At 39.6% G+C, this 15,010-nt stretch overlaps 1 protein-coding gene across 1 annotated transcript; it reads right to left on the reverse strand.

The window, feature by feature from the left end:
* Positions 1-1,033: 1,033 nt before the first annotated feature.
* On the reverse strand, positions 1,034-1,502 carry LOC111447278 (protein SRC1-like). The gene has a single exon (XM_023086341.1). The coding sequence runs from the start codon at positions 1,471-1,473 to the stop codon at positions 1,177-1,179; it is 297 nt and encodes a 98-aa protein (XP_022942109.1). The 5' UTR covers positions 1,474-1,502; the 3' UTR covers positions 1,034-1,176.
* Between the last annotated feature and the right edge of the window lie 13,508 nt (positions 1,503-15,010).

The following is a 15,010-nucleotide window of genomic DNA, read 5'->3' on the forward strand; positions in this document are numbered from 1 at the left end:
AACTTTTAAAAAAAAATTATATATATAATTGATAATATTAAATGGTAACTAAAATAAAATAATTGATTATAAACCTTAGGGAATATATCCCTAACATCCTTTTTAAATATACTCAGTAAGTCCCTTCAACTACCTTTTTAAATATAACCCTTTAAAGCTCATCATGTTTCTATCTCTTTGGAGCACAATCATCATCTAATGTCTATTGGACTCTGTTTCAATGTTTTTTTTTATTATTATTATTAAAAATAAGCTACTAAACCCATAATTTTTGGAGATCTACACTTTTATATACTACTCATCTCAAGTACTACTCGAGATCTCAAATTCTTTTATCTAATAATATAGACCGTTGTCTAGATTAGTTCACAAATAGGAGTTAGTTAGTGATCTCTTAATCATCTGGATCTAATAATATAGACAGTTGTCCTTATCTAGATTAGTTCACAAATAGGAGTTAGTTAGTGATCTCTTAATCATCTGGGTACCCAGTATCATAAACATAATACCATACACACTATCATATGGGGAAGATAATGAATCAACATAAATCATCCATCCATGCTTTCACTAAGGTATATCAATCACTATTTGTCTACGGTAATCGTTCCTATTCCATACTTTTCTTACCCTTCCAATGAAGCTTAGTTACGGTTTTTAAATTGTCACTTATTGCTCAATTTATATCTTAAGATGCTTCAATACATTCAACTTGATTATATATCAATCATGTATGAAACATAAATTCATGAACAATTCATAATCTTGCATTCGCAATAAGCAAAGCTTAATTGAATTAAACCAAAGTGGCTATTTGTATGGTTTCACGGTTTTACAAGCCTCATCATATTAAAAGTGCAAGAACAAAGTTGTAGATGTGGTTCCAATAAATGGAAGGGAAGAAGGGTTATAGAAAAGTTTTGCCCCCTCTTTAATGAACAAAAGCCCTGGAGGAGTTGTTGCCCTTTTTCTGGTTTTCCCCGCTCCTGGTCAACCTTGGTGAAGATAAGATGAATTGGCGAAGAAAAAAGCAAAATTAGAAAGACGAGGAGGGTTTTATTATAATATAGCGCACTGGATATTACAAGTCCGGAGAAACACAAAGATTAGATATTGATGTTATTGAAAGGAAACTAGAGAGACAGACAGAGACAGACGCAGAAACAGAGGATGAGATCAGTCGCTGTCGCTGTCGCTGCTGCTGCTGTGGCCGCCCTCGTGGTGCTCGCCCTTCTTCTTCTTCTCCTTCTTCTTCTTCTTCTCACCCTTCTCATCGTGGTGATCCCCATGGATCTTGTCCTTGATCTTCTCCATCAGGCCTTCCTTGTGCCCTTCCCCATGGTGCTCTGACTTCTCGCCGTGCTTCTTCTCGTGCTCGTGCTTGTCCTTCTCGTGGTGCTCGCCCTTGTGCTCCCCCTTGTGGTCTCCTCCGATGTGGAGCTTCTCGCCTATTTTCTCCATGATCCCTGCCATGATGCTCTGATTTCTTTCTTTGCTAGATCTAAGCTGCTGGGCTTTCAGAATGGGAAGGAGGGTCCTTATTTATAGATCCCCAAGGATAATCCCTTGGACCACAAAATAATATTATTAACGAATAAATTCACTTATCCAATATCCTTGATCGCTTTAATAATTGCGATTCTTTTTCTTATATGTTTACGCGCCAATACCGCGTCTGCCGCTACTCAGACACCATACCTTTCAACACTTTTTTTTTCTTTTTCTTTTAATAATTATTTCATTTTAGGAGACTTTCTAATTTAACTATTTCTTCTTTTCTTTTTAATATCATTCAGAAATAAGGAAAGTTTCATGATTTTTTGGCCACTCATACCTTGCCGCGTGGACATGATTCGTTTGCCGACGTTTTCGGAAGGTGGAAGGGCCCATAATTATTTATTGTTTTTTTTTTTCTAATTGGCCGACATTAAAAAATGGTCGGTGAAGAAATGCCACGCGTCAAGATCTAAGCATTCACGTGCAGTGTTCTTTCTTTATTTCTGTCTTCTAGCTCAAACCTGCCACTTGGATTCCTGACTTTTCTTTAACTACTTTCTCAACCAACTTCTAAATATAAATATCATTTTAGATTTCATTTTTTTTTTATTTTAAAAATTATCAATAAATTTGTAGACCTGTAATTTTATGTCATTGTTCACAGTTGATTTTGGTTAAATCAACCAAAATCTCTAAAACCTAATTCTCCTCGTTCTTTCTTTTTAATTAACCTCGTTTATTGGTCGTTACATACAACAACTTCGTTCATTTAAAGTTCTATTGTGCCACAACTTGATCGTCATGTTGTATGAGAAGTGTCAATGGTTGTAGCATCAGAAATGCCCCTCCGTTGGCCATTGAATCATAACAACACCTCATTGACGCCTTGTCGTCCGTCAAGTCTCAATAACGCCATTAGTCGTGCTGTGGTAGCAACCTTATCGTCACGTTTCACTATTTCAACACATGTTTTGCAGAACTGGGCTTTTTTGGGCCCAAAAACGATTTCCAAGTTCAAATAAATAAATGTTAAGCCCAAAATCGAAGAACCAAACCCATACAAAAATCAAACCAAGCGCCTCTAAAGCTTATTGCAGGTTGGTTTTATTTTTATTCATAAAATTTGATTAGTTTGGCTCGTTCTCGTTTGGGCCTAAAATGGTTGAAACCCAACTGACTATCACCTTTTAACGTATTTAACTTTTAATTCTATTCAACCATTTTTAAATTTAAAAAACTTAACAAAAACGAAATTGAAAGTTTAGAGTTTAATAATTTAATAATTTAAATTTAGAAACCAAATACATAAGAATTTAAATAATTAAATTTGTTAATAATTATTTTCTAAATAATCTGTTTAAAGGGGGATTATTAAAAAAAATGTGATTGTAAAGTAATTGCTACCCAATCACTTTAGATTTATTTAAAATGAAAAAAAAAAAAAAAGTATTTCATATTAAGACTTTCAAAATTCACTAACGGATATTCAACCCTTGTGTTTCTAGTGTGCTTGTCATCTTCAAATGAATGGCCTATCACAATCCAATTTGGGAGACTTTGAATTTCAAATTGTGACTAAAAGAAAAGACGAAAGCAACTAAAAGTAGGAATTAAGTTGAAAGTAAAAGTATAAAAATGGGAATTAAAAACATACTACATTGTTGTCAAAACAAAATACAAAATAGAAACCATGCAAAATAGGTGTTTTTCAAGTTCTTACAAACAGGGAATGAGAGTGAGATACAGATGAATATAAATGAAAACCCACAAAAGTACAAACTAACTTACGTCTCCAATTGACACTTCTTTGTGGCCACGTAGCTCTCAAATACTCTCCTACCTCGACTCATACCTGAAAAAAAAAAAAAAAAAAAGAGTATAAAAATAGGTAACCTATTTGTAGGCTTTGATCACATCCATCCAATTCCTAGTAGATTTCCAATGACTTTCCTCTAGACTCTAGAAAGTTCAAGCCATTTCCTACAATTATCTTAGTTTTTATGTAGGTCTTGAAGTTCCAAATGGTTCATCATGAGTCATCTACTTGTATATTCCATAGTCCCCTTTCAAGATTGATTTACTGCATCGCGGTGTCAGCCTCAACCCGTCCCTCTACTCAATACAGGCACTCTCCTTGACAACTATCTATGTAGTCTCTAGTTTCTCTTTAGGACAAGTTTAGCGAGATCGTGATGTCAATCTTGTCCTGATCCTACACTCATTAGTAACTCAAGTGGCCTGAGAGTTCCGATAAGCTTCCTTAATCATACTTAGATGTCGTGGAGGTTGATCAAGTCCTTTGGGGTGTCTAGGCAGTTTAGTCTATATCTCATGTTTTTCAAAACGCTCGGAGTTAGCCCTTTGGGCTAAACCAATCCTTGGGTACACTCATGTCTAAAACTCTAATCATCACTCACGATTCTAGGGTGCCAGGTGACACAATCGCACTTTCGAAGACAGCGGACTAGCGATTGTGCGGCACTCACTTTCCAGCGACAAGTGAGCTTAAGCCAATTTGTTCTTGCGTCGCCTACGGCCAAGCGACGTACGATCGAGCCTCTAGTCTCGGTTTTAAAAGAAGGGTTTAGAAAACGAGGAGAGAGAGAGATTTTAGAAAGAGAGATTTTGGAAAGAGACGTTATATAAGCAAGCAAGAGAAAGATAACAACGGCTTAACATATATAACCTTGGGTAGGGAGAAGTTGACAACTAGTCATATCCCCCTATAGTACATTCTGAGCCATTTTAAGTCTGGCAGGCCTAGACATGATATTTTTGAGGCGTCATACGCCTTAGAATTACAAAAGGAAAAACACTAAAATAAAAGACATGACAAGGGTTTGGCTTGTCATGGGCATGCGGCCATGGGCAACATGCCCTGGACGAGCATGACCGTGACATCCTCCCCCACCTAATTGGTTGACGACCCCGTCAACCGACTACGTTCAAACCTTGCGATGTGGGTGGCGGCGGAGTTCAGATCTTCGGCGCGTTCCCAGCTGGTTTTCTCTATAGGGAGATTCTTTCATTTGACAAGGAATTCACGAATCGTCCGTACAGGTCTTCCTATCTTCCTAACCCTGTCAGCTAGGATCTCTTCTACTTCTTTTGTTTCTTTTTGCTTCAAATCGATGCTCGGTCTTGTGGTTGCATTTCGTTGGTCGTCGTCTGGATCAGAGTGATAGGGCTTCAAGTTGCTTACATGAATGACTGGGTGGATTTTCATCCATGCGGGTAGTGCAACTCGGTAGGAGGTAGCTCCGATCTTTTTAAGGACTTCAACCGGGCCTTCATATTTACGAACTAGTCTCTGGTTCTTTCGACTGCGAAATTTGATCTGTTCTGGTCTCAACTTGATAAGAACTTGATCTTCTACTCGGAATTGAAGGGGGCGACGCTTCTTGTCCGCCCATTTCTTCATATGCTTGGAAGCCTTTTCTAAATATGCCCGGGCTATATCTGTCGTCTGCTTCCATTCTCTTGTAAAGTTGTGAGCTTGAGGGTTTTTCCCTGCATAAGGATGATCGATAATATGGGGTAAGGCCGGTTGTCGTCCACTTACAATTTCGAAGGGACTCTTCCCTGTAGACGAGCTTGTTTGACAATTGAAGCAAAATTAGGCGATATCTAACAGTTGTATCCAGTTCTTCTGGCGAGCGTCGACGAAGTGACGTAAGTATTCTTCGAGCAAGCAATTGAACCATTCTGTCTGTCCATCGGTTTAAGGGTGATAACTCGAGGAGATGTTTAAGGTTGTTCCCAAGAAAGCGAATAACTCAGTCTAGAATGTCCCAATGAATCTGCCATCCCTATCACTGATGATGCTTGACGGAATGCCCCATAGCTTTACAACGTGTTTGAAAAACAGTTGGACTGTGAGTTCTGCCGAGCATAATTTGGGAGTGGGGATGAATGTCGCATATTTTGAGAACCGGTCTACAATAACCAAGATGGCGTCATATTCCCCAACTTTTGGGAGGTGTGTTATGAAGTCCAGAGATACACTTTCCCAGGGTCTTGTTGGCACAGGTAGAGGTTCCAAGAGTCCAGAAACCTTGGCTTTCTCGACTTTGTCCTGTTGACAGATGAGGCACGTCTTGGTGTATTGCATGATGTCGTCTCGCATGTTTGGCCAGAAGTACCCCTTCTTTATTAGGGCGTATGTTCTTTGCCACCCAGGGTGTCCGGCCCATAAGGTATCATGACATTCCTGAATTAGCTTCTTCCTCAGTTCCCCCGTTCTTGGGACATACAATCTGTTTCCTTTGGTCATCAGGAAGTCCCCCTCAACCCAAAACTGTCGTGTTTTTCCAACTTTAGCTAGTTCGACTACAGCTTTGGCCGATGGGTCTTTGTGTAAATGTTCCTTGATGATGTCGCGCATCGATCCATCGATCTTACTTGAATGAATATGGGCTAACATGCACAGGGCCGCATGTTCGCCCTTCCGACTCAGCGCGTCGGCTGCTTAATTACTCTTCCCTGCTTTGTGTTCGAACTTGAAGTCGAATTCGGCCAACGACTCCTGCCACCGGGCTTGTTTTGCTATTAATTTTGGTTGATCAAAGAAGTGGCAAGTGGCGCTGTTATCCGTCTTCACTACGAGCTGTGATCCCAAGAGATACTGTCTCCAAACTCGAAGGCAGTGGACTACAGCCAGCATTTCTTTCTCGGAGACAGTGTATCTTCGTTCGGCATTGTTGAGCTTTTGACTTTCGTAAGCAATGGGGTGGCCTTCTTGAATAAGGACCCCACCTAGAGCAAAGTCGGAAGCATCGGTTTCTATTTCAAATGGCTTTGTGACATCTACCAACCCGAGGACAGGACCCCTCATCATGGTTGTTTTCAGATTTTCAAAGGCCATTTAACAATCATTCGACCACGACCAAGGGTGGTCTTTCTTCAACAGCTCTGTCAATGGGGCGGCTCGTCGTGAAAACCCTTCGACGAACCGCCTATAGTAGTTGGCTAATCCTAAGAAGGACCGCAACTCAGATACGGAAGTAGGAACTTTCTATTCTTGGATAGCTTTTATCTTGTCGCTATCCATACTAATTTGTCCACATCTGATGACATGTCCAAGGAAGTTGATGCATGTTTGTGCGAATGCACATTTCTCCTTCTTCACATACAACTGGTTCTGCCGTAGCTTGTCAAACACCAGCTTCAAGTGCACTTTGTGTTCCTCGAGGGTTGTGCTGTAAACAACGATGTCGTCGAGGTATACTATGACGAACTGATCCAGGTATTCGTAGAAAACCTGGTTCATCAACGTGCAGAACGTAGCTGGGGCGTTTGTCAAGCCAAAGGGCATTACTAGGAATTCAAAGGCCCCATATCTTGTTACGCACGTCGTCTTGGGTTCGTCCCCTTCGGCAATATGTACTTGATAATACCCTGATCGTAAGTCCAACTTCGTGAAGTACTTGGCCCCGTGAAGTTGGTCGAACAAGTTGGATATTATCGGTAGAGGATATTTGTTGCGTACCGTCACCTTGTTTAAGGCTCTATAGTCTATGCACAGACGCAACGTCCCATCCTTCTTCTTCTGGAACAGTACGGGGGCTCCATAAGGTGCCTTTTCCGGGCGAATGAATCCCGCCTTCAGCAACTCATCCAGTTGTTTCCTCAATTCGGCTAGCTCGGGAGGAGCCATCCGGTATGCGTTCTTCGCTGGCGGTTTAATCCCGGGGAGGAGTTCGATTTCATGGTCAATGCCTCGACGAGGTGGTAGTGTTTGGGGTAGACTCTCTGGCATTATGTTGGTATAGTTGTTTAGTACTTCCTTGATTTCCTCTAGGATAGTCTCTTCGGTGGTTGCTTCTTCTATCAGTGGTATGGCCATGAATGTAGGTTCCTATCGTGCGAGTCCCCTTTTCAGCTGTATGGCCGAGATCATTCGAAGATTACTTGGTTGCTTGATGCTTGCAGGTATTACTGTGGGGTTGCGGTCGGTGATCACCAAGCATTTTGCCAGTGGCATTGGGATGACCTTGTGTTCTAGGAGGAACTCCATCACAAGTACCACGTCGAAGTCGTCCATGCGAACCACGACAAGGTCTAGCTCTCCAGTCCAATCCCCTATTTTGAAGGGGACTCCTTTGGAAACTCCCACAATAGGCAAGGCCTCGGAATTGATAGCTTTCATTTTCCCCGGGTCCTTTCCTATGGTGAGTCCCAATCTTCGGGCTTCTTGATCGCCAATGAAGTTGTGGGTTGCTCCAGAGTCTATCAAAGTGCTCTTGCTCGGTCGAGAGTTTATTGTGGCATCTACGAACATGAGCCCTTTCTCTATTATCTCCTTCGGTTCGACTTTCCGTTGGAGGGCTGACAAGAATTTGAGTGCGCCCATTCGGGGGTTGTCGTGATCTTCCTTCTTGTCTAGCATAGTCTCGACCCTTGCCTCATTGCTCTCTTGAATGGACACTTAGAGTGCAGTGAGAGAGGCCCGATGAGGATAGTAGGATACCTTGTGGGGGCCTTTACACAGTATGCATTGCAAAGGCGTCGTCGGGTGGTTCTTTTGATGGTAAGACCCTCGATGTCCCCGCTTGATTGTTTTGAGGAGGTCTATCCGTCCATCCGCTCGGTCTGTTGGGGCTTCCTTTCGATGACCTAGTGGCCTGTATGTTTTGCCCCCATTGTTTGGGGCCGGTGTCGTTCTTCTTTGGGATCCTGCTTCATTCCCACAGTCTACGAGTCTCTCGGCGCAGGCCATTGCGGCAGCTAGGGTTTGGACCTTGTTCTCATGTATCTTTGTTTTGGCCCATGGTTGTAGCCCATTTATAAAGAAGAACACCTTGTCCTTCTCCGCTGTGCCCCTGATATCTAGCATCAGGGTTGAGAACTGTCTGACGTAGTTCCGTATGTTTCCAGTGTGTTTCAGGGCTACTATTTTCTCCATTGCTATATGTCCTGCGTTTTCGGGGAGGAATTGTTCCCTCAACTCTCTCTTGAGGTCCTCCCATGAGTCGATGGTGCACAATCCATCCTCGATGTCTTGCACCTTCGTACACCACCACAATTTGGCGTCGTCTATGAGATACAGTGCGGCTACGGTCACCTTCTTGTCGTCGGTACAAGCCGTCGTGGCTTTGAAGTACTGTTCGACATCAAAGAAGAAGTTTTCCAACTCTTTGGCGTCCCGATTCCCTTTGAATGCTCTAGGGTCTGGGAACCTTAGTTTGTTGGATCCTGCATTAGTTTGCCCAGCCGTGACGCCCTCCACGGCTTTCATGGTCACTTCAATTCGAGTGCTCATGGCGGCCATCCTTTCTTGGAGGTCGTCGATTGTTGTTCTGAATTCATCAGCTAATCCATTGAACAAACTCATCATTGTATTTTGTAGTACGTCGAACTCTTCGCCACGTCCCTATTTGTGCGCGACAGAGCTATCCGGACTACCAGACGGTTTTGGGCTGCTCGTAGGAGCAACTCTTTCTTCGAGCGAGGTCACTCGAAACATCAGTTCTGCGATTGGCAACCCATCCAGGCGGTTGCCCATTGCGTCAACTTCTACGACTTTCTCACTCAGTTCGGTCACCCGCTTTTCCAGGAACCGGAGCGTGTCAGGGACTTCTTTGAGGAACAGCATTTCCTCCTCTATTAGCGTAAGCCGGTCGGCTTGTGCTTTGGGTGTCGACTTTGACGTCGACATGATCTCGGTCTTTATGATGTTACGGAGCTAACAAAGCTCTGATACCACTTGACACAATCGCGCTTTCGAAGGCAGCGAACTAACGATTGTGCGGCACTCACTTTCCAGCGACAAGTGAGCTTAAGCCAATTTGTTCTTGCGTCGCCTACGGCCAAGCGACGTACGATCGAGCCTCTAGTCTCGATTTTAAAAGAAGGTTTTAGAAAACGAGGAGAGAGAGAGATTTTAGAAAGAGAGATTTTGGAAAGAGACGTTATATAAGCAAGCAAGAGAAAGATAACAACGGCTTAACATATATAACCTTGGGTAGTGAGAAGTTGACAACTAGTCATATCCCCTATAGTACATTCTGAGTCATTTTAAGTCTGGCAAACCTAGACATGATATTTTTGAGGCGTCATACGCCCTAGAATTACAGAAGGAAAAACACTAGAATGAAAGACATGACAAGGGTTTGGCTTGTCATGGGCATGCAGCCATGGGCAACATGCCCTGGACGAGCATGACCGTGACACCAGGTCTACTTGAACGTTCTGATCTAGGTTAACATGTAAGCCGCTCTAGTTGTGGAGTCCTAATTTGAACTTGATTCTCTCATGCATTTTTTACTAGGAAGATATTCCTATCAATCACCTAAAACACATAAAACGTATTCTATTCATTCATACATAATTAGGGAGATATTTCTATAATACACCTAATGCATGAAAATCATAAAATCATTCACGGGTGGGTCTTGATTCAAATTAAATTATGGTGAGTATCGAAAGATTAGTAAATTCCTTGTAGAATGTAGATAAAAGCAACGAGATCAGACTAGGACACCAGTGATATGTCGACTAGATGATGGCTTAAGTCAGGATGCGTATACTAGATTGAGCACTTTAGGATCGTAAGGGGTGATCATGGGGGTCTAGACCCAGTGGTCCCAAACAAAGAAAGACTCAAAGAGACAAAATAGAATACCATGGAATCGAAAGTCTGCATTAAGCAACCTAACCACCCAAAGAACCCAACAGACTTCCTTAGCACCGAGAGATAATCAAGGTAGTGTTTAGAATATGTGTTCCATACTTTAGATGATCGATATGAATATCTCTCTAACACGCATCTATGAGATAACCAAGTTAAGATTAGGGCGCAACAATTAGAGTAGTTTACATATTGACTTAGGTTAGTACGCTTTTAGTAGATTGTGCACCCCACCATTTTATCAAATTCATTTTTTTTAGTATTTTAATATTTAATATAAAATTATCCTCTTAATTTTTTTACATTTTTTCCTTCTGTAGTCCGTGAGATTACTTCTCACTATTTAATTACAAACCCAACAACTTTATTGAAATTTGATTTTTTTTTTCTTTACATCTATCAATAAAAAGTTAAGCCCCTCCTCTTCTTTTCCTTTTTCATAATCTCTATCTCTCCATTATTTTCCTTTCTATATATCACTTTTTAAATTTTATTCTTCCCTTTACTTCCATATAGATATAAAGAACAGACGGAGAAAAAAGAAAAAGGATAAACATTAGTTAAAGATGGATTAATATAAAATTTAAGATAGAAAGTAATATTAACAAATTACATGTTCCAACCAATAAAGATTGCTTATTAAGAATTGTTGATTTGACTTTTAGAAAGCAAAAAAAGAAAGACTTTTTGACCTCTTTTTGTTGGTCATCTTTTTGTAAGGTTGCTAAAGATATAGCAATTAGTTTTTGGAGGCAGCAATTCATCAAAAGGAAGTATTCCCATGATCACAATTTTGGGGAACCCAAACAACCTTTTATTTACCTTTTTCCATTGCTTCAACCAAAAACCCATCTTTTATTGTGTGCATTACTTTTGTTTTTCTTTTTTTTTCTTTTTTTAGCTTTTTCTTTTTTTTTCTAAAGGTGAACTTGATGGCACCAGGTTAATCTATAAATTTGAAAATAATAATGTTCAAACGTGTTAGAGTTGATAAAAAAAAAAAAATAATGATATAAGAATAAATACGAACAAAAGTAGCAACGTTGAAAGGAGTAAATGTTTCCTTGAACGTTGTGCTACCTTCCCAACACCCTCTCACAACAAACCCCACTTCAAAATTAAAGGAGTAATAACATCTTCCAATCTGTTTGGCTGCTTGGCTCGCAACCCCTTCCAACCTCAATATTGATATCCATAATTACAAACCAAATTGAATAAAGGTACAACATGGAAGCACCAAACTAGAATTACTGATCTCAGATGATGGCAGAGGCAATGGAAGAATGGAAGATTAATTCTCTCAACTGTGTGACCCAAAAACATCATATGTACCGAATTTCTGGCAAAGCTTTCACAATTATATGAACAGCTTTAAAACAGTCACGAAAAAAAAGAATTACATTTTATGTGATCTGAAGGAAAATCTACAAGTAAAAGCTTCCAGTTTTTGCTTCCAAGAGATGAGGAGCCTCCCTATAATGCTCTTTGCCATCTGCATTACTTTCTGTAGTTTCAAATGTCGTCCATATCGGACTCCTCTTCTGGTCTCCAATCTCGATGGTAGCCTGGAACTGCCAGCATTGTCGCAGGAAGCCATGATATGGGGGCGTTTGAAATGGGTGAAATCAAATAAAATCCAAAACTCATTGAAAGGGTTTGAAGAGGAGGCTGGAAATAAAGAGAGAAACAGAAGGGATATCCCCTTTTCAGCGCTCTTCTCTAAAACCCTAAAAGTACCCATTTTCTTTTCTCTTCTTTTTTTCTTTTTCTTTTATGTATTCATTAAGTAACCCACACAAATGATTCCCCAAGTAATCAACAACCTTCACCTAAACTCAACCGTTGGATTAAACTTCCTTCTCTTCCTTTGGTACCAAATATTTTATTTTATTTTTGACAAATGTAAGATATATAATGAAAGTATTATAAAATGGGAATGAATAATTAAAATAAACATGTTTATTCTACCGGAATCAACTTTGCATTTTCTTATCTCTTGGATGAACCAATCTTTCTACTCTTTAGACTTAGCTAGCTTACAATGTCTTAGTAGTGAATGATTAGTATACTGAGTGGAGGTGCGACATCAACATGTATTATATGACAGTATGACGTCTCTCTCTCAACATCTCTATGTAAAGTTTTAATTGGTGACCCTTCCATAGAAACTAACCTGGAGTCTAAAAGTTTGGAGAAGTGACCTCGTGTGTCGGTTTACTTATGTGCTCTTTCATCTGATCTCATAACAAATTTACGGTCTAGAGCCCTTGTTCAAAAGCCCCTTGGTTATTTCCACAAGACAATTACACCTATATTGTCTCGATGCTTTATCAAATTTGACCTTGGTCAACTACACTTATATACTTATTGTTTGGCAGAAATGTTATTAGGTTTGATGTTCTAGATTACACCTATGTGCAACACCTAGGTCACTGATAAAGTTAATAATGTACTAGATGAAATAGGGGGCGAAAGCTCTAGTGATACTGTTCTCATGGCTAGTAGGCCTGACAAGCTTTCTTAATCTTTTTTAGGTGTCTTAGAGGGTAATTAGGTTTTTAGGTCATCTAGGTAGTTTAAAACTTGAACTCTAATCTCCATGACTCTCTAAACTAGCTTCTGGGAGCACTAGGGTCTTGACCTTTGATCGCCACTTACTATCCTAGAGGTCAGTCTAAAAGTCTTGATCTAAATCACTGTAAAACTGTCTTAACTCAAGTGCCCTATTCCTATCTCATTACACTCATGCATGCTCAACACATGGAAATAATTCAATCAAATCGTCTAAAATATAGTCCTCATTCTCAGTACACTTTTGTATGCTAAAATAGAGAGAATTCAATTAATTACCTAGAATACATATCTCATGAGAACATACAATTTTGAAATTTTCATATATAGATATACAACATTTTAACTTTCATCCCATGTCCTAAACATCCATTATCTAGCATCATAACAGGGATAATATTAAATTGTAAGTAAAATAATAATTATTGTTATTAAAAATTAAATAATTAATTACGAGACTTTAGGAGATAAACTAAGCTCTAGTAAAGACCCCCCAAATCGATATAATAAGAGCAGTGAAGACCTAATCTATATGAATGAAAATAAAAGGGGTTTGAAATGGACATGTGGTTATAGGCAACACGCTCTAGACAAGCATGACAAGGACATCTAACACGCTACCACAGGCAACACAACCAAGATGAATGAAAATAAAAGAGGCAACATGCTACATCTATGCATGTGTCTAGCTTATATAGTGAGGTTTGGGAGCACGGGTTCAAGCCCCAACCCCCACCCACAAGCTTTTGTTTGTATCCATTTTGTTCAGATTGAAGTGCAGGAGAGACTAGGCAGCAACATCCTTTCCATTTTTTTTGAAACCTTTTCCCAAGCGTGCATGCACACCTTTGAGTCTTGGCAGCTGCACTTTTTTTCCTCTTAACTTTTTCTCCCGTCTGTCCTGGGCTCTTAAGGTTTAGATTTGGAATTCAAAGGGTTGGTTGAAGTAGATGGGGGAGTAAAGGGAAAGTAAGCGTGTGGGTCCATTTGGCTTAGAGCGGGAAAGTGATAGCGGAGTTGTGCGATCGCTTTCCACGCCGCCTTTAATGCTTTTTCCACTCTTCCCCCTTTCTATTATTTCCATCATTTTTCAAAACTATATATAATCCATTTCCCATCAGTGTCGCATCAATTTTTTGTTTTAAAATTTGTTTTTTTCCATTCTTCTATTCTCATTGCCCCAAGTTCTGAGTACCACCTCTTTACGGAAGCCATCAACGCATACAAAATACTATTAATGTCACATTTAACCATGGACCCAACACTAATACTTGACTCTCCTATAGTATTCATATTATAATACTTAAACAAATGTACCTCTTTCGATTGTAATCATGTCCCTCGTCTCCATTCACTCTTACAAGCATGTTTATATCTATATCCTTCCATGATTGATATTTTTAACACCCAATGACTCTTACAAGCATGTTTATATCCTTCCATGATTGATATTTTTAACACCCAATGTATTGAGATATAATATCTAGAGTATATATTATTTATAGAATATATCTCAGATATTATATTATAATATTCTTTATTTATGATTTAATTTATAGTATATTTTATTTTATTCTAGTATTTAATTATTTTATATTTTCCTCATTTGTACTGGCTTGTATTCCTATTTAAAGGATATCAATATCAATGATAATATACACCTTCCCAATTATATTTTCTATCTCATTCTTAACCTGGTATCAGAGCACCGATCTTGGTATTCTTAAATATCAAAATTTTCTCTATGGCGGAATCAGCCAAATATAGCTTCAAAAATTCGGATGTTGATTCAACACATCCTTATTATATTCACCATTCTGATCAGTCAGGATATTCACTTGTTCCAATCAAATTAAATGGAACAAATTATCAATCCTGGAGTAAATCAGTTATGCATGCTCTCATTGCCAAAAAGAAAATTGGCTTCATTGATGGCACAATTGAAGAACCGTCTCAAGATGCAAATTCAATCGAATTTGAACTATGGAATCAGTGCAACAGTATGATAATATCTTGGTTAACTCATTCAGTTGAAGCAGATATCGCTGAGGGTATTATTTACGCCAAGACAGCTCGTCAAGTGTGGGTTGATCTTCACGATCAATTCTCACAAAAGAATGGTCCAGCAATTTTTCAGATACAAAGGTCTATAGGAATGATGTCGCAGGGAACCATGGCACTGTCAGTATATTTCACCAAGCTCAAAGCACTCTGGGATGAATTGGAAGCATACCGCACACCATTTACCTGTAATCAACGTCAAATACATATTAATCAACCCGAAGAAGACAAGTTGATGCAACTACTCATGGG

Source organism: Cucurbita moschata, unplaced genomic scaffold (genome assembly GCF_002738365.1).
Source record: "Cucurbita moschata cultivar Rifu unplaced genomic scaffold, Cmos_1.0 Cmo_Scf00001, whole genome shotgun sequence".
NCBI classification, from domain to species: Eukaryota; Viridiplantae; Streptophyta; class Magnoliopsida; order Cucurbitales; family Cucurbitaceae; genus Cucurbita; species Cucurbita moschata.